A 24,411-nucleotide genomic window follows, 5' to 3' on the forward strand; every position below is an offset into this window, starting at 1 on the left:
CCACAATCTGGGGCCATGGCACACAGAGAACCATCTTCTGCCCTAGTGAATCCCGAGTACATCTGGCCCCTAACCCCAAAGGTTTCTAGGAACCCCGTCTGGGAAGGAAGATAAACCTTGTCCCAGTCTAGTTTGGTGACTCAGAGGTATCACATAAAGATGATCCCAAGGCTCTCAGAGCACATTTCCAATCCCGTGACCTAGACTCCACAGAAGTTTGGCAATTGTGGAAACTGGCTTCCCTGTGCACTTGTGAACCATCCCCGTCAGTCCCATGGGGAGGCCAGAGAGCAGCCCCAGTCCAGGTGGGCAAAATGCTGCCCAGTGGCACCTCAGCCACTGGCTGGCGGCCTGAAGGTGTGTGGCAGGCACATCCATTACCTGAGTCCACAACCCTGAGTCTTCCCAGGTTCCAAGTGTATCTGAGACTGAAAAGTGATCAAGATTCACACTCTCAAGAGTTGGAGGGGTAGAGACATTAGGAGTCCCAGATCCAGCTAGTGAGTGTCGACCATTGATTCTGACTACAGCCAGGGACAAAAAATCTTGATGCCACCATTCTTTTCAATGTTTTAGAAATCACACACACAAAACTGAGTTATATAATTACTTTATTTCCCCTTTTTTCAAATGTAACATTATAGTTGTCCAACATACAGATATGACTATAGCTCCTTACATCTTATTCTATCTAAAAGTTAGATATTTGAACTCTGAGATGAAAATCATCCCATTACAATGGCAACATTTCTGAAAAATGGATTTCATATTTGTGTGATGGGAAATTGACTCCCCATCTACGCCCCAAAAAAGACTCCTCAGTTCAGAGCTACAGAAAGACAGCTCACAACCACAGTTAACACAGGTGCCCATGCACAGTGGGGACCCAAAACAATAAGCGATAGGGTTAAACTTCTGAAACAAGCAACTTCTTATTTATACAGAGTAAGAATACAGAAGAAAAGCTTCATTTTCCTTTTAGCCCTTTTATTAGTGTTTTGCCTCCACCCAAGTTACTGTGTACGGAACACCTACAAAAAAATAAAAACCACCTGACTTAAAGTCCCTGAAATGCATGCAACTTAAAACTCCCTAAAGCACACACAACAGTGCCAAGTCTCCAAGTCTGATTCTTGTCTAATGGGGACTATGGTGCGGCTGCTGGGGGGCTAGCTGAGTCCGTCGTGCTGCCAGGGTTTGGAGCTGCTGCTTCTTTGGCTTCTGGCTGCTGGGTTGCAGTTTGGGCTTCTTCATTTCCAGCACTTTTCTTCCCCTTGTCTGCTGCTGTGGTACCCACCCCCATGATCTCCTGCAGTGGTGGATCGGTGTCAAGGTTGCTGGGCTGGAGTTCATAGACCTGGACTTGACCTGGGACGTCGATTGCTTTCTGCTCAAGTTTTTCCAAGATGGTCTGAACCTTCCTGACACCATCTCTCCTGGCCTGACGTACATCAGCTCGTCCTTCAGGGTCCACAGAATCCAGGGCCAGCAGCTCTTTGGTCAGATACTCTTCAATCATCAGGTACTTTTTGTCAGTCTTCTTGCCTTCAAAGTTGTCCACGGCCTGCTCCAGCCCTTGCACCTTCTCCAGGATGGCTTCCACTTTAAGCACACCTGGATGTTTTGGGGCGACCTCAGCCTCTCCTGGTTTGGGGGGTGTGACTTCTGTAGGTGCAGGGCTGGGGGCTGCCTTCTCTTCTGCAGCCACATTCTTGGGGGAAGAGGGGACAGCAGAAGGGGCAGGGCTGGGAACTGGAGAAGGGGAAGGACAAGGAATTGGAGCAGAGGGAACCTTTACTTCCACCTTCTCAGAGGCAGGAGGCGGCTTCTGGGTAACAGGTTTAGAATCCGCCTCCTTGCGGATCACTTGAATCGGGATGTGTCCAGGAAGGAGATCCGGTCCAGTTGGGCCTGGCTTACTTTCTGGTTTGTTTTCAGGTGGGGCAACAGGTGGGGATTCTCGATGGGTCATGGGCTGCTGAGAAACAGAGAAAAGATACAGAGGTATTTAAAATAACTGGCTAAAAGTCACAGGTAGTTGTTTGTAGCTAGGATCAATTAGAAGAAAAAAAAAACAACTATTTTTCTTGGTTAAGTTTAACCATATAAAAGATTTTCAAAGTCAACAAACAGCTTAAATAAACACATGGTATTAATCATGTATCTGACCATACTATTCTCCAAGCTTCCACTAGTCACTCTGGGCTATTTGTTTGTTACACCTCACGTGCGCTGGAGGTGACAAGTCTTATGGCAAGGAAAATAAAATCAATATAATTTTCAAAAATGAGAGTAGCAAAACCTAAGCTAACTGCTAAGCAGGGTTTGCTCACGGTACAGTCCCAAGTGAATCCAACTCAGGATGCAGACAGGAAGTGGCTGCCTTGGTCTGCCTCTTACCATGCGCTCCCTACTCCCGGGTGACCTTTTCATCTCCTATTCCAGGAAAGGAATGATCTTCTGCTTTTTCAGACCTATGACAACCTAGTGGTTTCTGCCCAAACTAAGGTATTTTGTGAGAATAAGCAAGATACTGAAAATAGTTAACTCTAGAAGAATCCTGCTTTAGCACATCTGTGCTAGATCCTAAAGCTCAGCTGAGCTGTGGTACCTCCCCCCAGGCAGAATCAGGCTGTCCACTCTTTCTTATGACTATAGTTGATAGCTATTATTTTTTTAAAAATGAACAATGCTCAAAACAGGAATACTGTGGCTCTTCTAGTATATAAATGAAAATCTAAAACCTGTTTAAAAATCTCATATGCTCCAGTTTCATCAATGGGGAAATAAATGTTGGATTATTTTATTTCTGAACTATTGCCAACTTAAAATATTAATTCTACTTTTATGTTCATAGCCAGGTACAGTGGCACACACCTGTAATCCCAGCAACTTGGGAGGCTGAGGCAGGAGTATTGCAAGCCTGGACAACTTATTGAGACACCACCTCAAAATAAAAAATAAAAGGGACTGGAGATGTAGCTTAGTGGTAAAGTGCCCCTGGGTTCAATTCCTAGTACCAAAAAAAAAAAAAAAAAAAAAAAAAAGATGGGGAGGTCACCATGATCCATGTAAAAACAGGATTAAGTACCATTTCACTAATTATGGATCTAATGTGATGAAGCCATCTCAACACCAGCATCCTTTTTTGACTGAATCTCTGGTCAAACTTTGGTCCTTACTACTCATGCACCCACCACATGGCCCTCTTTGGGTTTTAAAGGCAGTGGTAGCCTGTGTAACTAGTGACTTCAGCAAAACTTAGGAGAAGATGTCCTAAGGCTTGTGATCCTTAAAAATGTCAAGGTCATCAAAGCATCAAAGTCTGAGGAACTGTTCTAGAGACTGGATGATGCTACCACAGAACTCCCTGAATCCAGGCTGGTCTTCTCTGGCTAGCAATGTCTTTTTTTTTTAGGAAAATATCTGCTGAAGTATTTAGGAATAGAGGGATGACATTTGCAACTAACTCTCAGACAGTTAACATATGTAGTTAACGTAGGTAGAGAGAAGCAATGACAAAACAAATACAGAAAAATGCTAACTGATTGTGTGAAGGGTACATGGAACTTCTTTTTGAGTCTTGTAATGCTCTCTGTAAGGCTGATATTATTTCCACATTAAAGAAAAAAACACCAAAAATATATATATATAAAAATGAGGGTGCTCTCTCCGTTCCAGGGCCCTGGACAGTGTCATTGTTTGTAGGAAAAGGATTACCCACATTCATTCACAGGGAGCTTCCTTTTAATTCACTGCTCAAGCTGCAGCCAGAGGGACCTTGGCTGCTGATGTTCTGCTGCTAGGCTGCTCAGTCTCAATGACTTTCTCCTCCTCCCTGACTCAACTCCCCTGCTCCACTAGATGACAAGCAAGTTGGTGTCCAGGGCCTTCACCAGGCCAGGATGGCTTTCCACCCACTACGGCTGGCTGATGCATCAGCCAGGGACCAAAGCACCTGACCAAAAACTAAAGGTATCAGACACAGTTCCTGTCATAAGGCTCAGAGCTTACAGAGAAGATGAACACTTTAAAAGGCACAGAATAGGGTTGGGGCTGTAGCTCAGTGGCAGAGCATTTGCCTAACATGTGTGAGACACTGGGTTCGATCCTCAGCACCACATAAAAATAAACAAAGGCATTCCTGTCCATTGACAACTACAAAAAAGAAAAAAAAGAAGAAAAAAGAAAAAGGCACAGAATAATCACCTTATATACCATAAAGGGCTCATGGAAGGCACCATCAGAAAGATGAGCAGGTACCACAGAGAAAACAAGATTGACTGGTCTCTTGGGAGGCAGTAGGTGGGGAGAGGGCCTGGGACTGTACAGAGGGGCTTGCACAGTGGAGAAGGGGACAGCTGATCTAATCAGGCTGTGAGAGTGTGGACAGGGGTGTGGTGGGCATTAAGAAACCCGGTCTCAGGTATGAAGGTGACAGCACAGGTCTCCTAAGACAGCCAGAGTGGGAAATGATCAGCTGAAAAGAGCGGCAGGGCCACAGCCCTTGTCCTACATTTCTGCTGAGGACCAGCGAGCCTCACTTTTCTCCTGTTGTGCCCAAGTTAACAAGGCGGGAGCCCACAGTACCCACAGAGCTCCTGGCCCCTGGATGGAGACATGCTTCCACCGCAGCAGTCTGCTAAGAACCGACTTCCCATACCTGGGGCCTGTCAACCACGGTGTGCACGCGGATGGGCGATGGGGAGTGCACTGGTGTGCTGCTTCTGGCTGGCGAGGCCTCTCGGCTGGACACACCCCGCACTGGTGACCTGAACGGGGAGGCTGCCCTCACAGGTCGGGGCTCCCACTCATCACCCTGGATCTTGTGATACACGGGCTGGTGGGTCTGGTATTCACCCTGCTGAGCCGGGTAGTGGGTCTTCTGGGCTTGGTGGAGGGAGGGCTGGGCAGCCGGCCGGGCCACATTCTGCTCATGTATCACTGGGATGGGGATGTAACCCCGAGGCAGCTGGTGGCTGCCCAGGCTGCTCCTGCCAGAGGAGGGCAGGCTGGCCGAGGAGGATGAGGAGGAGCAGTCGGAGGCCGCTGGAGACTGGGACCGCTGTAAGAGACAAAGGGCAGAGGGTGTGGCCCCAGGAATGACCCCACAGCCCTGGCACACCAACCTTACTGTGCACCTACTCAAAGCTACACACTTCCCAACACTTTCCACACAGAAAGGTTTCGATTTTCAAACTGGGGTGTTAAGGGCTGAGGGGTGGCCCAGTGACAGACCAAGTGCTCAGCAGACATAGGGCCTAGGTGCAGTCCCCAGCCCCATAGAGTAGCATTAAGACTGAGAGCTTCGGAATAAAGGGGCCTGGGTTCAAATTCTTACTAGCTCAATAGCTTTCTCAGCGTCATCTGAAATACAGATAAAGCACCCCATATGTACACCGGCCTGTCCTGACCAGTAAGTAAAATCATCTGTGCATACACATGGCGCGCACAGGAGTGCCCCGTCCACGTGCTGGCTGCCCTCCTCCACCCTTCGCTACTCATCTAGGGAGGGTGACAGCTGGGAGCTTTATGTGTCCCCTGTGAGGCCTGGGGCAAGCCAGGCCCCTTTCTCTTCTGGGCCACCTTCTATTCATCTAGAAAATGAGGAGGCCTTTTCCCTGTGTTGGTCTCTAAGGGCCTTATTAGCTTAAATTTGCCAAGATTTCTCTGATGTGTCGCTTTGATTTTTACAGCAAACACACTGGACACATAGGTGTTTCCTTTCCAAGGAAAGAACGAACCTCCTGGGACCCCCCACTAACTATGACTTTTTACCCCCATGCAGATGGTAGAGCTGAACAGAGCTCAGAGGCCATCATGACTCTGGGTACAGACAGGAAGTGAGGATTTGTGCTCAAGAACAGTGCCAGTGGGCACAAGGGGATGATCTGCAGTCAGAAGATAAAAATGGCCTAGTGCTCAGGAACCTCCTAGGTCCACTGGCCCACAAATCCCCACCAAGGATCAGATTGACAACTATTCTTCAGCTGTTGTTGCCCTGAATTCACCAACATACCCTGAAGTGAAGGGCTCTGGGCTGAACCTATCTTTGGGCTGCTGCCTCTCTCATTCCTTATCTGGCTTTCCTGCAGGATGCTCTGAGGACAGGTATGCAGTCCTGTTTTCATTCTCTACATAGTTCTGAGCGGTTGATATCTATCCATAAGTACTGAACTAGACCAAAATAATACATAGCTCTTTCTGAAACAGAGAAGCCCAGTGTAAATAAGGAACATCAGAATTAGGAGCCAGGAGGCCAGTCTTCAGGGTACCAGCTCGGCTGCTCTCTCTTTTACGCATTTGGACCAAGCAATTTATAGTTCACCATCTTGGTCCCATTCCTTAATTATAAAAATAAGTCATGAGACTCCTGCCCTGGGCACCTAAAAAAACGCCTGTGAAATGCTGGGGGATAGCATGGGACTCGGGTCCGCAACCATCTTTGCTTGGGGGGCTGCTGATACTACAGACCAGGCCCTGATGCCTGCCCATTACCAGTGCCTGGCCCGGGGGTGAGCCAGGCCTCTCCTTACCTCAGGTCCATGGGAGGCTGGGGGCTGAGCTGCTGCAGCTGCTGCCACCTGTCCACACTGTTTGTCTGGCTGGGTGGCTTCTGGCATGCTCCGAAGAGGTGACTGGGACCTCTGAGGGGCAGCTGCAGCTGCCTCAGTTCTGAATCGCTGAGCCCCAGGATGGGGATAGGCATGGAAAGGGTACGTCTGTCGGTTCTCAGCCCCTTCGTGGAGGACGGGAATGGGAATGTAGCCTGGTCGGAGCTGGGGGTACACAGGGTGGCCTTCCCTTGTGGGAAGTAGCCTGGAGCCCTCCCGGGAAGGGCCATTGGCAGAGGACGATGTTTCCTAGAATGAACAGAAGAGAAACAGACTCATGAGAAAACAGAAAGAAAATACCCCCGAAGAGAAAATTGGTGCAGAGCCCTCTCTCTGCTCTTCCAGAGCGACTTGGGTCCCCAGCTCAGCCAGGGAGTCTGGCTGCTCCACAGTCCCTGCTTCTGTTGAACATCCCCTCTTCTACAGCGGCTGCTGCATGGTCAGGCGAAAGCAGAGGAGCCAAGGTAACTGCTGAGCACAAGGGAAGCCCCAATTTCCCAAACTGGTAAGACAGGTTTCTTTTCTGGGTAACAATGGGGAGGCAGTATATGCAGGAGAGCTTGACTGTCCCCCAAACCTTCAGATAGGAAGGTGATCTCCTAGGAACAAGACTCAACTCCAACTACCAAATTACAGCAAGACTCTCAGCTTCCAAAAAAGGCCGACGTTTCCCAACTGTACCAGGTTTATACTGGACCCAAACACAGACACAGTTTAGAAACTTTCAGAGAGAAGTAGGGTGGCGGTAGTGGTGCTGCCTCTTCAGAAATGCTGTTAGTACAAGCTACAAGGGAGGCACTCAAGATCACAAACAGCACAGAGAGGGAGTGAAACCCAGGGATTAATTGTGCTAGTCTTATGATGCCAACGGACAGTCTTTGCCTAGCCAAGCTTTAGTCAGACTCCTGAACCTTCTCCCAGGCCCATCTGTGCACTTGTAAAATCTAGTTTTAGCAAAAGAACTCCCTATACACAGTTACCAAATCCCCTCCTCTATGTCTGATCATCTCATTATCTGATGAGGTTCCTGTCTCCATCATCCCCAGGTGATTTCTGATCACCTGGACATCTGTAGCAAGAACGCCGTCACAGGTTAGTAGAATGTTAGCCAGAATCTCTCTTAGGCCTTGATGTTTCTTTCCTTTCAGTCATCTTCCATCCAGTGACCCTCACACGGCTCCTTGGCTATAAAGTCCCCACTTGCCCATGCTGTGCTGGGAGTCGGGCTCATCTGCCCCTCACCTGCAGAACTCCACTGCAGTGATCCCTACTCCTAGCCCAGTGGTCTGCTTTAACAAGTATCACAGAATAACTTTTTCTTTAACAGAACAAGGCCTACTTGAACTAGGAGAGTTGGGGTCCCTCTCTTCTGTCCTCTCATGAAGTTCTCTCTTCAGTGGCTTGGCTATTTTGGGACCCTTGAGAAGGCCAAGTTCCAGATGTACCACAGAGAAAGATCTTATTTCAGACAACAAGGCTGGGCAGCCACTCACTGGGTGATGCCACCTCTCACCAAGCAGAGGCTGCATAACACAGCTACCAACCATCTCCCAAGCATGAAGAGCCTTCTCCAGAGGAGGGGAGCCACTGACGTGTGTCACTTGTACATATCCGAGTAGGTCAGGTATTAAGGAGAGAGGGCCTTGCTTAAGGAAGCAGCTCTCTGAATGGCAACCAGGCAGAAGACCAAAAACCTATGAGCTTTCGGGGTATATTTTCTATTGCTCAGAGTTGGTCAAAAGCAGGGACAGATCCTGAGGGCTGATATATGCTTTGATTTTTAATTCCCCAACGTTTCCATGATGTTTCTATTTATGTAGAGGCTTGGACACCAAGTGGCTGGCCCTGGGATTTAGCCCTTCCAAGCCCATCAACTGCCTCTCTCCTGCTGAGACCTTGCCCCAGGGAGGGCCTCCAAAACACAGGAAAGGCAAGGGTGTCACTGTGTCCTTGGGATATAGGCAGACAGGCACTTGGCACTCTCAGATTAGAATGACCACGTGCTAGGGCAGGAACATTATTTTAGCCTGCTTAACTCTCAGGTCACCCAAGAGCAGGGACAGCATCCAGACCTCACAATCAGAAGCTGGTTCTTGCTATGAGACGGGCACCATAGAGAGCCACGAGAGGTGCTGCAGGAATCCTCTGCTACTCAGTGTTGAGTCCCAACAGTCCTTTTGGGCAGTCTGTCCACTAAATGGAGCAGCTTTCCTTCTAGCCGAAATCAGAAGCCCACCCAAGTCCTCTGATGTGGTCTTTGCTAGCTGACTGGGCCCACTGCTTCTCTAACTGTGAAACAAAAACCCTCACCCCCAGTAACCTCTGGAGGAGATGTGAGTGGCTGGGAGGGTTCTAGCTTTCTAGACTCTTTATCTTGAGGTGATAGAAATATTCTCTTTTTCTGGGTGGTGGCAAATAGGTGCACTCCTGTGTAAAAATCTATCAAACTAAATCAAACTGCACATTTCCTAGAACCCTGGGTAGAAGACTGGAAAATGACTAAGCCATCAGGCACAAACACAAAGGCTAAAGGGGAAGGGCGGCTGGGGCTGCTTTTCTTTACAGTCCTGAGGTCCATGGCTCCTGGACCTGGGAGGATTAATGACCCACTAATGCTGTTTAATAAAATGCAAATGTTGCATCAGAAAGAAGTTCCAGGTGCCCCCTCCACTCTGGTGGGGTTTGTGTAGAAAACTATTGCTTTAGGTGACTGAAAAATCACACCAACTTCATAGAACAATCAGCAATTCTACCTGAAAGAATAAAATTAAACCAAAAGTGACACTCGCACCCACAGCAAGGCCTGTGCTGGAGTGCTCACACCACTGCCTGAGGGCCCCACTCCCGGCATTGCTAGAGTCCAGTAAAAAGCACTGCCTGGAGACCTATAGTGCCCACTGCATTTTCATCACAATCAAGTTAAAAAAAAAAGAACACCCCCCCAAAAGTATAATATTATAATTCCCCAGAATATGACTAAAATATCTGTTTAGTCCATTAAGAGGTGTTCTCAAGTTGAAGCACAATTCTAGAGACAGTCTCTTGGTTACACTAGCATCCTTCAGATATGACTCATCCCCTGCTCCAACCTGACATCAATGGGGAGAAGCCACCTTCTAAGGGGTGGGGTATGGGTGGCGCTGGGTGATCACATGACAGGGACTGGGGTGCAATCACAGTCACCAAGCTGATGACTGCCCATCATCACCGAGACCTGCCTGCAGCTCAGCTCACTACCCTTATCTTTAGGTAAAAGGACATCAGGAATATACACAAAATCTAATTAGAAAATAAGTGCCCCAGGGCCTTCCACTGCTTATCTCACTAATTAATTTATAAAATGAATTAGTTAATTCTTTCCCCTTGCCTGAATATTGCATTAAAATCTTCTGAGGCTTGTCTTAGGGCAACAAATAACTCCATGAGATGGCTGGGATTGAAAGCAGGAAAAAGAATACCTCAGACAAGCCAAAATTTTGTCCTGTTAAAAACAAGACATTATTATTGGAGAAAGCCTGGGGTCAGGTTTGGAGCCCAGGCAAGCTGTTGGGCTTATCTGCTTAAGGTCACAGTTTGCATGACTAATTGTTTGTAACAAGCACCTGGCACTAAGGGGACAGCCAGGAGATCGGAAAGAGACTGCAGCTGGCCCTAGGTCTTGTTCCACCCAAAACCACCTGTGAAGCGAACAGCCTTATAGTTGAGACCTTATTTTCTCAACTATGAAGAGGCTGAACACCACCCTGGCTGCAGCCCTTGTACTCTAGGAGATGGGCGGGAAGCAGGGCTGGATGCCTGCCAGGTGTGGGTCTGGCAAGGCACAAGCTGGGTACAAGCACATTCACAGGATGGCCATACAGAAGGGCTGGCCTTGACCCATCTACAACTGATCCCCCGAACACTGAACACTCTGAACCCTGAAAACAGGCTCCCTCTGTGAGGCCCAACCCCACAGCTTTGATTCTATGGCCACAGTGCTCTTAAAAAGTGGGCTCAAGGGCTGGGGTAGTGGCTCAGTGGTAAAGCACTTGCCCTAACGTGTGTGAGGTCTTAGATTTGATCCTCAGCACCACACAAAAATAAATAAATAAAGGCATTGTGTCCATCTACAACTAAAACATATTAAAAAAAAAAAAAGTGGGTTCAATACCTACAAACCTCAGCTCCCATCACCCTGATGGGAACTGAGGGTTATAGCAGCTCCTGGGGCTGCCACAGCACTTCTGATGATAGCCCTGGAGTCTTAAAGTAGGACACGGATTCTATTAACTGGGTTTTTAGGCCAGAAGAGCCTTCACCCAGGCCAGGCGTTGAGTTCTCAAACAACACTTCAAAACTTCTAAAACAAAGGAAAGAGGTGGAGGAAAAGAGCAATCCTGGAACTCCCCATGTAGCTAGGGCCTGGTCATAATTCAGCAGCTTGGCTCACCTCCATCAGGCAGGAGACTGGAGCACAAAGCTTTTATGTTAAGCACAGGGCTGAGCCTCAACATGCTACCACCACTTTCTGTTTGGTACAACGGGCGATAGGAATGAAATAAGTATTACTGTCAATTTGTTATATAAATAGTCACTTCTGTCCCTACAAGGAACTCTTTCAGTGTCCACCAGATTGTGATACGGGGTCTTTTCCACCACTCCCTTTGCTGGGTGGGGTAGATAAGAGAATGAGCAAATTCTGAATAATAAGCAAGGCCCACATTCCACCAAAGTCCATTCATTGGACCTCTAAGAAGGTGGAATTTTGTCCTGGGACTTCTGGTAAAACAGAGACCCGTGGCGGCCATAATCTCTGTGAACCAGCCTGAATCAAAGCTGATGGGAGGTTTGCTCTGAAACTTGTTAATCATTTTATCCCAGGACTAATAAAATGAATGTCTCTCTCTGTTTCTACTGGAGAGTATTTTTAGAAGATGAAACCAGCACCATTCCTCCTCCTCCTCCTCCTCCTCCTCCTCCTCTTTCCTGTTGTACTGGGGACTGAACTCGGCCTTGCACAGGCCAGGCAAGTGCTCTATCTCTGAGCTGTATCCCTAGTCCCTAGCATTGCTTCTCTTTGCAGCTGTGTCCAAATAAACAGGAATGAACAACAGAGCCCTAGTCTGCAAGCTGTCACCCTGGGCTCCAATCCCTCCCTGCTGCTCACCAGTAAGGAGCCCCAGGCTCCTAAGACTCAGTTTCCCCAGCTGTAAAACTCCTAACACTCTGCAAGAGGGGAGGTTGAAAGACATAAGTGAAATAAAGACGTAAAAAGGCTCTGTGACTTCAAGCCACAACCTGCCCTATACAGTCATGTATCTTCACTCCACAGATAGCTATGGATAGATGCAGCTTTCTCCAGCAAGGGTTAGGCCTGCTGTTCACAAAGCCCAGTTCCTCAGTGGTTCTCACCAACTAGGTAAGAAGCCTAACAGCGCTGTAGGTCATTTATCTGAGAGCCTTGAGGGCACTAATTAACAAGGATGCCATTTTTTCTGCGAGAACTAACCTGGAAGAAAACACAGCCAAAAACCCCTCAGAAGGCCTCACCTCAGTACTCTTCCCTTTCCTTCAGGCCTGCAAGCTACTCTGGAGAAGGGCCTATACACCAACTCCCTGCTGGGAACCAACAGCAGGCTGGGGCTCCCTGCACACAACCAGAGACCTGGGAGAGAAAAGGCCAGGCCAGGCTGGGGCAGGGGGCAGTCCACAGGAGGCAGAACATCTGCAGGCATCTCCTCGACCTCCCTTACCAGGGCCCACAAGCAGTCCTCAGGCCAACCATGCACACTGGCAGCTTTTGAGCGTTTCTCCAATGGGGGAGAGGTCGGGGCTCAGAGCCAAGTCTCTAGCCTCCCTACTGTCCCCACCCCCAGGAGCCTTCCTCAAGGATTCCACTTAGCAAATGTGGAAATGGATGGGGCCCAAGGTCACACAGGAAGTGCACAGCCAGGCCAAGATAATCCAGCTCCTGTACTCATGGATTCAGGGAAAAATAAACACTACCTACTTCCTCTTCAAAAAACAACAAAAAAACAGAAGGAGCAAAGCACCTTCTTTAATCCATCTAAAGGTAGGAATCACAGAGGAAAAAGTACCTGAAATCTCCATACCAGGAAGCAAGATCTACCTGAATTTAAAGAGACCTGGAGGGACCATCCTCACACCTGGAACATTTCCACAGCCTTCTCAAGGACCTGTCCCACATCAAAAGTGGACACACCGGTTCCATCTGCTAGATACCAACCATGCAAACGTTTGTTAGGCGTCAGGGTAGGATGACAGCAGATGTGCATTTTGTACAAAATATACTTTGCCAAGAGAAAAAGAATCTCCCATTTGTAAACAGCACTGGGGCAAAGGGAGACCCTCTTGGACCAACAGTGAGTCCCTTAGGGAGATTCCTAGGAATTCTTCTCCCTACCCTAAACAGCTTCTCAAAGCATTCTTCACACAAAAACCACATCTTCCCCCAGGATGATGAAGACAATTAGAAAACTCCTTCTTCCATCTGTGGGGTCATCTTTGCCCCTCTAAGCTGGGTGCAGGTAACAGGGTCCATGGGCCCTTATTAAGATATCTTGGCTCTCCCCAGCTCCTAAGGATCCTGGTACCTAGTACCTTCCTGGCACTGTCCTCAGGGCTGTGCTGGAATGTCCAAGAGACAGCCTGTCCTCAAGGAGTTGGGCTGAGTAAGGCAGGGTTCAGGGCAGCTCCGTGCAGGAATCACCATCCCCAGGCCTGTCTCAGGTGGAGGATGAGGGATTGACAGGAGCTGGAGCTGGGGGCTGGCTAAGGCTCTAGAAGGCCTAACATTCTTCATGTGACCCCCTGGCTGCATATTGCCGTCCCAAGGGACACAGCAAGGCCAGGGTTCTGAGGGCTGTTTAGACACAGTTAAGGTGGAGTCAGCTCAACTTGGTGCAAAGGGGATGACAGGAGGTCTGACTTCTGAGAAGCAATACTCAGGCCCATCTGAGAGCTAAAGGTCCTATGCAAAGCCACATCTACTACATGGGGCAGCCAATGCCTATCTGCAAATACCCTCTCACCCAGCATCGAAGGCTGTGAACATCTCCAGGGACTGTGCATGTACCGATCCAGGTCCAGGCTTTGAACTAACCCCCTCCATGCAACATCTCCCTGCAGTCTCCCAACCCTATTGGACAAGTACAGTTGCAATTCCCATTTTATAGAAGTGGGGACTGAAGCCCAGGGAGGGTGAACAATTTAACTAAGCTCTCTAGAGCGTGAGTTTGTGTGATGGTAAGCTCAGCCCTTTCACTAGCCCTTTCCTGTCACACCTCTATGCTGTGTGGTTAACGTTCATGTGATTAACATCTCCAAACTCTTCTTTGTCTTCCTGGGGTAAATGCAGCAGGAAGGAAAGCATTTCATCTGGCCAAGCTGGGCTGAGGTTCAGACCTGGAACATTCAGTACAAGTGTGTGCTGGGTCAGGAAGCCACTGCTCTGCTGAGTCATCGGCCCGGCCGAGACAGGGCAAGTGAGCGAGAGTAAAGACACTGGCCCAGTTCTGAGTCACCACAACCTCAAGACTGCAATGGCGCCCAGCACAGGGCCTCTGGAGGGAGAAGACCCCATTCAGCAGCAACAACAGGGGCTAACCCTTTCTGCACCAGGCCCTGCTCTGGGGCCTATTCCACTGACCCAGGAGGTTCAACCCAGCAGCGAAGCAGCTGCCTTCTCCTTGGCACATGCAGGTGCCTTCCTCTTCCTCACTATCTGGGTTTTTTAAACCGTTCATTTCTTCAGGGTCCAAGAAGAAATTTTTAAATTTTGAAATAACTGCAATTCTACTTTAGTGAACACTGAAGAAGTTATTTTGAAATAGGAAAGGTCTGTTCTCCAACAGGATGCTAAAGAATTTCCAGTAGAAGGTCTCACCTCAATTCACCAGGGCCCAGCTCTGTGCTAGGAGCCTTGGGCAGCCCATGTGTTTACAACAGGCTCCTGACGCACAAAGGAGCAGGCTGCACTTCCAGGTCTTTCTGAACTGACAGTGAATAAGAAGTTCTGCATATGCGGCTCTGATCTTACTGCCCAGGACAAGAAAAAGAAATGAAAAAGTCTCCTTTCCCAGCGTCGCTGATCCCTAGCTGTGCAGACAGCGTCTGGCTGCTGTTGGCTCCCAGCCCCTCCCTCAGGCAGGCTGGCTGGAAGATGCTGTGTCACTGGTGGAAAACAGCTTCTCCAGACCCATCAGGATGGACTTGGGGAATTAACACTGACATCCTCTACGCAGAAAACAACATTCAAAAAGTGATCACAGGGACAGGCCTCTGGGGGGACAATTAGGAGCCCAGGACAACACTGCAATGCTGAGGAACCAATGGAAGACTTCCAGTGACACACACCCTCCACACTTCATCAGAGGCAGGCCACACAGTCAGCCATTAGTTTTTTCCAGCTCAGAGAATGAAACAGACGGCCCCAGAACCTACAACCGCCATATGAGCCAAAGGCAAAGCAGGGAGAGCCTGCTTCTCATTGGAAGGAGGTGGGACATGCTTCACGGAGGAAGGCATCGAACAGCACCCCTGTCCCTTATATGGCATTTAATTCTGTGACACGAAAACAGCAGCCCACCTCCTGAGTTACGACTCAGGTTCAGGAAATGGGCCAATGTTTCTCATCAACTGTACAAAGATGGATTCAGGGCTATTTATTACCTGGGGTTGGGCCTGGGTATGAAGCAGCCTGGCCCACTAAAGGCAACTGTGTCTGTCACTCCTGCAGGATCCTAGGTGGGGGAAAGCTATTTCAGTCTTTCTGTGACCCAAGGCCAGGCAAATCCCTTCTCCAAGCCTGTTTTCTCAGGTATTAAGACATACTTAAGAGCTCCTACCTCAGAGAACTGTCCTGAGGATTTAAAAAAGACAAGATCTATTAAAGTACGCATTCATATCTTGCACATAGGTATCAATATGTTGACAGAGCAAGAAAAATCCATTCATCCTTTCCTAAGGAAATCTTTCTGATTAAGCTTTTGCAAGCTGCCTGGCCTCCTGAAAAGCTGCCAAGGCCCCAAGACATCTTCATAGAAATATGTGAAGACTTAGTAACACTAGATATCACCAAAGTATCACAAGTGGCAGGCGACAACAGAGAGACACCACATCTGCAGAACAACAGGATCTGGCATCTGGCCCTAGAAGTCTGGCTGAGTCTAAGTGGTGAGGAAGACACAGACTGGGGGTGTGGAGCTGATTCACTATAGAGGGGAGCCAGGGAGGGGGCTGGAGAGTAATAGTCACATGTGGTGGGTTCCTGGGGGCTGATCTAAACCATAGGGTCTCAGAGGTTCCTAACAAGTAGGACCTTTGTCTTCAGCTTCCGGTGTTTCAACATAGGCCTCCCAAATATTTAAGAGCAGCATTAAATGGCAAAACTTGAAGGAGAAAGAGCGGGTTTGTATTATGTATGGTTTCCTGTTTTGGATGGTAAACAACAGAACATCATTTTTAAATGTCAATAAAAAGTAATAAACATGCAGAGTGGTTTATATAAGGCAACTGTGTGTCATTCCAGAAATGAGGACAGTGCTAATCAAGCCTCACGGGTGGTGTGAAGCTTTGTGACTCACCACCAGCCCTGATAGCATCCAACGTATAAGCCTTCCCAGCCCTGCCTAACGTCAAATGCCACCACCACTGCCACCGTCCCTGCACAGACTCTGCCCTCATAAAGGGGAATCTACTTCACAGAACAGGTATAAATTATACTCTCCGAGGTGCACTTAGTTCTTGAGTGAGCCAAACACAGGCTGTTCTTTAGAAAATGAAAGTCTTGGAGAGCCCGGCTCCCAAGATACGCCGCCACACTCTTCACCCACCCCCAACCAATCACTGTTCATCTAGTAGCAAAGGCATTTGCTCAGCCATGACTGCAACTTGCTGGAAATGCGAAGGAGAGAATGGGCCACTCATCTCCCGACTGTGCTCCGAGTCTGCTAAGAGACACAACCGCTTGCAATCGATCCAGAAAGAGCAAAATGATCTCATCTTTAAGAAAATTCAGGAGGCTTTGCTGAACCTGACGCAGAATAAACAGCTCTCCCTGCTCCAATCATACTTGAAATACTTCCAATTTTCTCTGAAGGGATGTTTCTTTCACAGCACCTGGGTACAACCTGCCACACTGTGATGGCGAGTGAATGCTGGGAAGGCCAGACAGGAAGAAGGAGTCCCTGATCTGGCTCATTTCTTCTGGGGTGTGGGGAAGTTCAGGCCAAGGGACTGACAACCTCCCCACTCTCACACTGACACCTTGCCAGACACACTCTGCTGTGAAACTGTCTTAACCCTGTCCCTACCTCTGCCCAGAGTCACACTGCAGAAGCTCAGGCACTGGGAAAGTTTCCCCAAGGAAAGTGAAGGCTAGACAATCAACTCTGCAGGCCAGACACGAAGCAGGCACGGCTGAGGGATTCCAGGGCCCACACAGGCTCCTATCACATCCCAGAACATTCCCCATCCCCCCACCCCCGTGCCAAGTAGGATCAGGCCCTGGTGGCTCTCAAGCCAGTCTGGCAGAATCAGAGTCAACAGAAAGCTCTTTGGACTTAAGATTTCTGGGCACCACTCTGAGAAACTCAGATCCAACATGGGGCCCAAGTTCCTTTGGAGACTGCCAGCTGGGAACCCCAAAGATCCACAGAGCAAGAATAGCCTCGCTCTGTGAGGGAAGAGTGCCTGCCTGCCATCCAAGAAGGTATTCAAGTGACCAGAACTCAGAATACCTAGACTCTGTTTACTCATGGAGAACTGGAGAGTGTCTACAGGTGACCGTGCATCTCCAGGGGCCACAATGATCACTAACTACTCTGACAGGAAAGGGGTCTGGGATCATACAAATTTGCTAGGAGATTAGTGGGAAGGCAGAAGATGCAGAAAATCAGAATCCAGGACGACTGCTGGTGGGAGGCCCAGCTACTTATGAAGACCAGGCACGGTGGCTCACACCTATGATCCTTAGTCTAGAGAATAAGGCAGGAGAATCAAAAGTTCATGGCCAACCTCAGCAACTTAGCAAGATCCTGTCTCAAAATAACAAATAAGGGGCTAGGATTGTAGCTCAGTGGTGGAGCACTTGCCTAATGTGTAAGGCATTGGGTTTGATCCCTGGTACCACATAAAAATAATCAAATAAAATAAAGGTATTGTCCATCTACAACTAACAAAGTATTTTAAAATAAATAAATAAATAAGATTTGGAGGTAGCTCAATGGTAAGGCACCCTGGATTTAATCTTCAGTACCAAGAAAAAAACAAAAGAAAAAAAAAGGTGCTGGATGAAGCCAGTGTCTTTGCAGTCACGACACTTGCTTTTACCTGCCCCCTTGTTAAGAAAAGGGGGTGGGGGGCAGAAAAGACCTGCTCTAAATACTTTAGGGAAAAGTGGAATATCAACGTAAGAGGACAGAATTTAAAAACTAAATAAAATACAAAATGCTAGTCTTTTTCTTCTTTCCATGAAAGCCATCTCTTTACCAACATAGTTAGATTATAAACATCCCGAAGCAGAATCCGCCCCCAAGAGAGCTTTCTTGTTTCCATGCTCCCTGAATACTTTTTATTGACTGGCAGCATTTCTTCTCCAACATGAGGATGCTTTTAGAGGGTCCTCTAGTTCAGCTCCTCCAAAAGAGCCATTTTCTTTAGAACCCAGCTCTTCTCTCCTTATGCATTAGGAAACCAATTTCTAACATAAAACAACACGGAAGGATTTTCCGCTGTATTTAGTCTAGATTAAGGTGTGATTCATGTAAGTGAAACTGCATCAGTTGCCCACATATTCTGTGACTATCAAAGCACTGTTTTGAAAGCAATGAAACCCAGACATGAAGCAGGAGCAGCCGGGAGGATCTGGCTCTCAGACTGACGTCAGTTTTCTCCTTATGTTTTGGTACCACACCGACAAATCCCAGGTAGTCAATTTGATTTAAAACAAAACAAAACAAAACAAAACTCTCTTCTTGAATTCATCATATCCACTCATCAAAATCCAAGCAAACACAGCAGAGTTGAGTGACTCAATGTGATGGGGAAGACATAAAGATGCTCAAGAATTCCATCCCACATGCTTCAGTCTTATAAAAACTCAAGCCACTTCTAACTTGTGAACAGACACTGCCTGTTCTTAGTGGCTCCATACTGTTCTCTCCTTGCTATTTGTGCTACTTCTATGACCTTCAGAAACCCACTTGAACTCTATGCATTTCTTTATCAATAAAATAAAGAGACTGAACCAAAGATCTTTGAGGATTTTCTTTTCTTTCTTCTTTTTTTTTTTTTTTATGCTACTGTGGATTTTACCCAGGAGCACTTTATCTCTGAGCTATATACTCAGCCCTTTTAAATTTTTTGTCTTGAGATGGAGTTTCACCAAGTTGCTGAGGGTCTTGCTAAATCACTGGGATTACGCCACCTATCCCAGAACTTTCAAGAACTTCAAAATTGTCACTGTGCTAGGTATGGCACACACCAGTAATTCCAGCAGCTCAAGAGACTGAGGCAGGAGGATCGCGAGTTCAAAGCCAGCCTCAGCAACTTAGTGAGGCCCAGAGCAACCTTTATATATATATATAAATATACACATACACACATACATATATTTATATATATATATATATAAAGGGGAACTAGGGATGCGGCTCAGTGGTTAAGAGCCTCTGGGTTTAAACCTTAGTACTAAAAATAAATAAATAAATTCAGATTTAAAAAATAAAATTCTGACCATAAAAATTTCAGATCAACTCTTCCAACCCAGCCCTTCTATTTTGGTAGTTCATAGCTTCTATTTGTTGAGAACAGTAATTTTTTTCCCCTTAAAAAGGCTTATGAAATTCCAGTCTAATCCATCCATAGGAAGATCCCAACTTGCTGGGTAAATCTCATGTTGAAAGCAAAGTACCAGAGCTGGGGATGTGGCTCAAGCAGTAATGCGCTCACCTGGCATGCGCGGGGCGCTGGGTTCAATCCTCAGCACCACATAAAAATAAAATAAAGATGTTGTGTCCATCGAAAACTAAAAAAAAAATCAATATTTAAAAATTCAAAAAAAAAAAAAGAAGCAAAGTACAAGCAATATATGTGCTCAAACTTAATCTTCAATCTCAAAAAAAGGGTGCAGGCAGATTTTGACTGGCCCTGTGTCTATAGGAAGGACACCTGAAAAATATAGATCGTTGGGGGTTGGGATTGTGACTCAGTGGCAAAGTGCTTGCGTAGCATGTGTGATGCACTGGGTTTGATTCTCAGCACCGCGTATCAAGAAATAAAATAAAGGTCCACTGACTACTAAAAAAAAAATATTTTTTAAAAATATAGATCTTCTACACCTATGCACCCTGAAAGAAGAGGGATAGAGTACAAGCTTCAGCCAATAAGGGGTTGAACAGACAGACAAAAAGATATATATAATTATGCCCATCCCAGATAATTACAGCCTCTTGTTCTGATTTTTAGGAATAAATATACAATTAATTTCTTGTAAATGTAAACTGCTGGATATACAATGCCTCACTCTTGGATACCTAAGTTTTATCAGTATCTTTAAGAAAAAAATAAAATGTGAGCTGGAGTGCAGTGTTTGTCCAGTATTTGGGAGGCTCTGAGTTCTATCTGTGGCACTGGCCAAAAAATGAAGTGCCTAAAAGTGAAAGTGAAGTGGATAATACAGATCTTTTTTAAAAAATAATGGTTATCAGCTCTTAATTGCTTTTAATTTTTTCCAGACACCAGTAATAATTACTCTTTAGGTATATTTATTTTTCCAAACTTTTTACTTTGAAAAATCGCTCAAATTTATAGAAATTATTACTACATCGATGTGTTAATTATAAAATTTTAACTATATTTTCAAATGAGCAGATTCAATCCAAAATTTTTAAATTATTTTTTAGTTGTCAATTTACTTTTTTTTTTTTTTACTTTATTTATATGTGGTGCTGAGGTTGGAACCCAGTGCCTCACACATGCTAAGCAAGAGCTCTACCACTGAACTACAATCCCAGCCCTCAATCCAAATATTTATTTTCAAATTTCCTTGCTCTTCATCCCAAATTTGTATTTTCAAATTTTCATGCTCTTGAAGGTATCTCTGCATATTTGAAACTGGGGTATATATTTGCTGCATTCACAAGAGCATCGCTCTTCAGTTATTTGTGTACTGTGAACAAATCCTAAGTATTTTAATACCATAACAAGAAGGGGAATGTGTGCCATTAAAAAAAAAAAAAAAAAAAACATATTCTCTTTCTCTCCAGTGTGAGGCAATGTGGCGAGGCAGGGGCCAACTATGAGGCAGTCAGGGATCTCTAGCACAGAAACTGCCCGGGAGTAGAGGACCTTGTGGGGTTTTTGTTTGTTTCTTTAAACAAGTGACATTAGACTACCTTATTGAAAGCAGTTTCAAACAGTAATACAGCTGTAATTTCAAATACAGAAAGAATAAAAACTAATGAAATGTATTTATGCCACTGTCCTGAGTCACTCTATGTCTGAGACAGAGTAAAGTCAACATAACCCTCAACCAAGTTGTGGAACTAGAAGGTGAAATTCCCCCAAAGTCCCCCCCACCCCTTGCCTGCAAGGGATTCTGGCATCCGCACAGAGGGACATGCATGAACCCTAGGGGGTGCCGCCGATCTCGGGACCCGAGGCCGGGTGGGGGGAGAGGCCGCGGCGGGGCCTGGCCAGGGCCTCGGCTGCTGACCAGGCCGGCCGCCCCTCCGGGGGCCCAGGAGCACGGGCAGTTCCAGCACCAGGCACTCCGCCCCTCGCCCCTCGAACCGGGCGAGTGGGCCCAGCGTCCCCCCGCGGGTCGCACTCTCTGGGCCAGCCCTCGGGGGTTTCTCTGGGCCCGACGCCTGTCAAGGGCGGGTCCGCAGAGGGTATTCGCCCGCACGCAGCAGGACGCAACGGGAGCGGCGACCTACCCCTGCGCGGGGGTCGCTGTCCGCCCCGAAGGCCGTGCGTCCGCGGTGGCCTTCGCAGACCTCCGGCGGTCCGGAGCCCTGGCGTACCCCGCCGGCCCAGTCCCCCCGCCCGGCCTGCTCGCCGTCGAAGTGAGGCCGCTGGCTCGGCTCACCTTGGGACCTTGGGGGGGCACGCGCGGGTCGTTCCACGTCGTGGTGCGACTGTTGTGGTCCACGAAGAAGGGCCAGCCGGTCTGCGGGTCGATCTTGATCTCCCAGCCGGGGGGCAGGGGGTCGCGGTCACCGGCGCCGTTGCCGGACGCCATCTGCACCATGGGCGAGTGGGTGGCAGCGCTCATGCTGGGTCGGGGTCGGGCCGCAGCGGCCGCGGGACGCGAGGTCGCGGGGTGCGGACACTTCGCCGCCGCCGGTGGAGGGAGAGCTCTGCGCGCCGCCGACGTGTCCGGGAAGCCGGCCCCGGGCACCTTTATGAATTAAAGGACGGGGTGACGTGGCCGGAGAGGGGTGGAAGTATCTGGAAATAGCCTCCTCGCTGCCAAAGGGGAAGGAGGAGATAAAGGGAGGTAGCAACTGGCCGGCTAGAAACTTCTGGTCCCATCCAGAGAAGTTGGCGGCCGTGCGGGTTGGATGCGGAGCTCCGCCCTGAGTCATCGGCTATAATCGTGGCGCGGCGGGGCGGGGCCGAGCCAGGGGCGGGGCCGGGGCGGGGCTCGTGTCCCCTCCCCCACCCCTTCCGGGTCCTCCCTCCCTCCCCGGAGCTGTCCCAATCGCGTCGCCGCGAAGGGATCACCCGGAGGTGGACCTGGGCTCCTGGCCGGCCCGGGGCGTCCTCTGTGCGCCCGGGCGGGTTTCGGTCTCCAGCCTCGCTGCCTCCTTCGCGCCGCATGGGTGTTCCCGGGACGGGAGTCCGCGCGCTGCCCCTCCTCTGAATAAGATACAAGTCGTCTTCAAACTAGGGGAGTCGCGCCCACCTCCAAACCCTCAGACACTGATACTCGGGGACCCTGGCGTCCCTTGGTGACGTTTAAAACACTTTCTCTCAAGGACGCAAGTGCTGTCCAGGAGGAGCTCCGGAACACTAACCTGACACCAATGACGAGCCTGGAAGAAAACGGAAGTGCAGAGGAAAAGAACCTGCCTGCCTTTGGAAACCTAAAGAAGAAATCATACCGACTGATGGTTTTATTCTTGAACCTCATATCTGTAATAGAGGAACAATTTTAAAGAAAAATCACATTTTTGTTTTTTGTTTTGTTTTGTTTGTTTTTTAATAGTAGAGGTTGGTTCTTGATGTCTTAAATCTATACCCTTGTTTGGAAAGTAGGCACCAAATCAAACCATGAAAATTCTTTATTTGATTGATTCAATGGCAGTTTCACTTGTAACCTCACAAGCACCCTGATTCTCCAATATTCCAGAAAGAATTTGGGGAGGTGCCAATTTAGATCCTTAGGCATGACGACTCATTCTCTTTCCTCAGAAATGTCTTGAACTAATATTGGGCCTGATTTCCCAACTCGAATTCAGAGAATATTCTGGAGTTGGGCTGGTGGTGGGCCTGTAATCCTAGCTATTTGGGAGGCTGAGGCAGGATAGCATGAATTGGAGGTCTGCCTGGGCAAATGACACAGACCCTGTCTCAAAAAAAAAAAAAAAGAAGAAGAAGAAGAAGAAGAAGCAGTAGTAGTCATAGTTGGAGGAGGAGGAGGAGGAACAATCCTCAGGTCTTTTCCTGCCCTCAGATTATTCCCCTGGAGCAAATACTAGAGAGGTCTGCCAACCCTTTCTAGTGGGATTATTCCCACTTGCAAAGGTCTTATTTGCTTTGAAGCAGTAAAAGTGCAGAGGTGATCAGGCCTCAGGGACTGACTCAGATCATGAAACATAAGAAGGATCCATGTACAAACCTGGATGCCTGCACACTAATTTACCATGAGAAATCTGGTGGTGATAGGGCTGGGTTCCATCTCCACCATCCTCAGCACCATTAAAAAAAAAAAAAAGTTACTGTGAAAGGAACTGGGCCCTCAAGTTCACGGGTCAGTGAACTTATATGCTTATGCTTCCTTATATCTGAAGCCCTGAGCACAGGGCTGGACCTAGAGTCCCTACCAATAAACATTGTTGATGTTCATGAAGATTGAATCCAAAGTGAATTTTTCTTTCTGTCTTCTTCTTTGCCTAGTTTGCTTCCCACTACAACTACAATTAAACACTGAGAGTGCATTCTGCTGGCCAGTCCCCTTAGAAGGGAAGGAAACAGGTACCTCTGGGATTAACATAGCAGCTTCTGGTGATTGTACTGTACTCTACTGGGACTTCAAATGGGCTTCTTTAAAATGGAGGCATATGCTCCGAGAGCTGGCTGGTAGAGCTCCTTCGAGCCATTCTGAATAAGGAGTGGCATGTATGAGTTCAATGGCTTTTTTCCCTCCTGGTCTTAGGACACTCATTCCATGGCCTCCTGAAGATCTCTTGCCCAGATCAGAAGTTCAAGTCTAACCTTGAATTCCCTTTCTCTCTCACCATCCAGTCATCACCTCTTCCTAAATATTACTTAACTCAGTGTGCTCTTATGTGTTTTCAGTGCCATCAACTTGTCCAGGTCACCTTTGCCTCTCATCTGGACACTGGCACAACCTCTTGTTGGGTCTCCCAGCCTCTAATCTTGTCTGTCTCTATTCACTTGCCTGTATGTCAGCCAGCATGATCTTTTCAAGCACAAAATGGACCTTGTCCTTTCTGTGATTAAAATCCATCCATGTGGGCTGGGGCTGTAGCTCAGTGGCAGAGCACTTGCCTAGCATGCGTGAGGCAATGGGTTAGATCCTCAGCACCACATAAAAATAGACAGATAA

The 24,411-nt window shown here is 47.9% G+C and overlaps 1 protein-coding gene across 2 annotated transcripts; it reads right to left on the bottom strand.

The window, feature by feature from the left end:
* Positions 1-594: 594 nt before the first annotated feature.
* Positions 595-22,213, bottom strand: Bag3 (BAG cochaperone 3). Of its 2 annotated transcripts, none has more exons than XM_013356574.4 (4): positions 21,706-22,213; positions 6,537-6,863; positions 4,664-5,065; positions 595-1,975 (listed from the first exon to the last, which is right to left on the bottom strand). In XM_013356574.4, exons 1-4 carry the CDS (start codon positions 21,889-21,891, stop codon positions 1,148-1,150), a joined length of 1,743 nt encoding a protein of 580 aa, XP_013212028.1. In that variant the 5' UTR covers positions 21,892-22,213; the 3' UTR covers positions 595-1,147. The 2 variants fall into 2 exon arrangements, with proteins under 2 accessions (XP_013212028.1, XP_005320782.2); XM_005320725.5 differs by having other exon boundaries at positions 595-1,978; positions 21,706-22,212.
* Between the last annotated feature and the right edge of the window lie 2,198 nt (positions 22,214-24,411).

This window comes from Ictidomys tridecemlineatus, chromosome 1 (genome assembly GCF_052094955.1).
Source record: "Ictidomys tridecemlineatus isolate mIctTri1 chromosome 1, mIctTri1.hap1, whole genome shotgun sequence".
Classification (NCBI taxonomy): Eukaryota; Metazoa; Chordata; class Mammalia; order Rodentia; family Sciuridae; genus Ictidomys; species Ictidomys tridecemlineatus.

Excerpts from the sequence above, each read along its gene's own strand:
- Bag3 (XM_005320725.5), bottom strand. The coding sequence starts at position 21,891 with ATGAGCGCTGCCACCCACTCGCCCATGGTGCAGATGGCGTCCGGCAAC. Across the intron at positions 5,066-6,536 it reads CAGCCTCCCATGGACCTGAG|CGGTCCCAGTCTCCAGCGGC; the intron begins GTAAGGAGAGGC and ends TGTCTCTTACAG. Across the intron at positions 1,979-4,663 it reads CCGTGGTTGACAGGCCCCAG|CAGCCCATGACCCATCGAGA; the intron begins GTATGGGAAGTC and ends TCTGTTTCTCAG.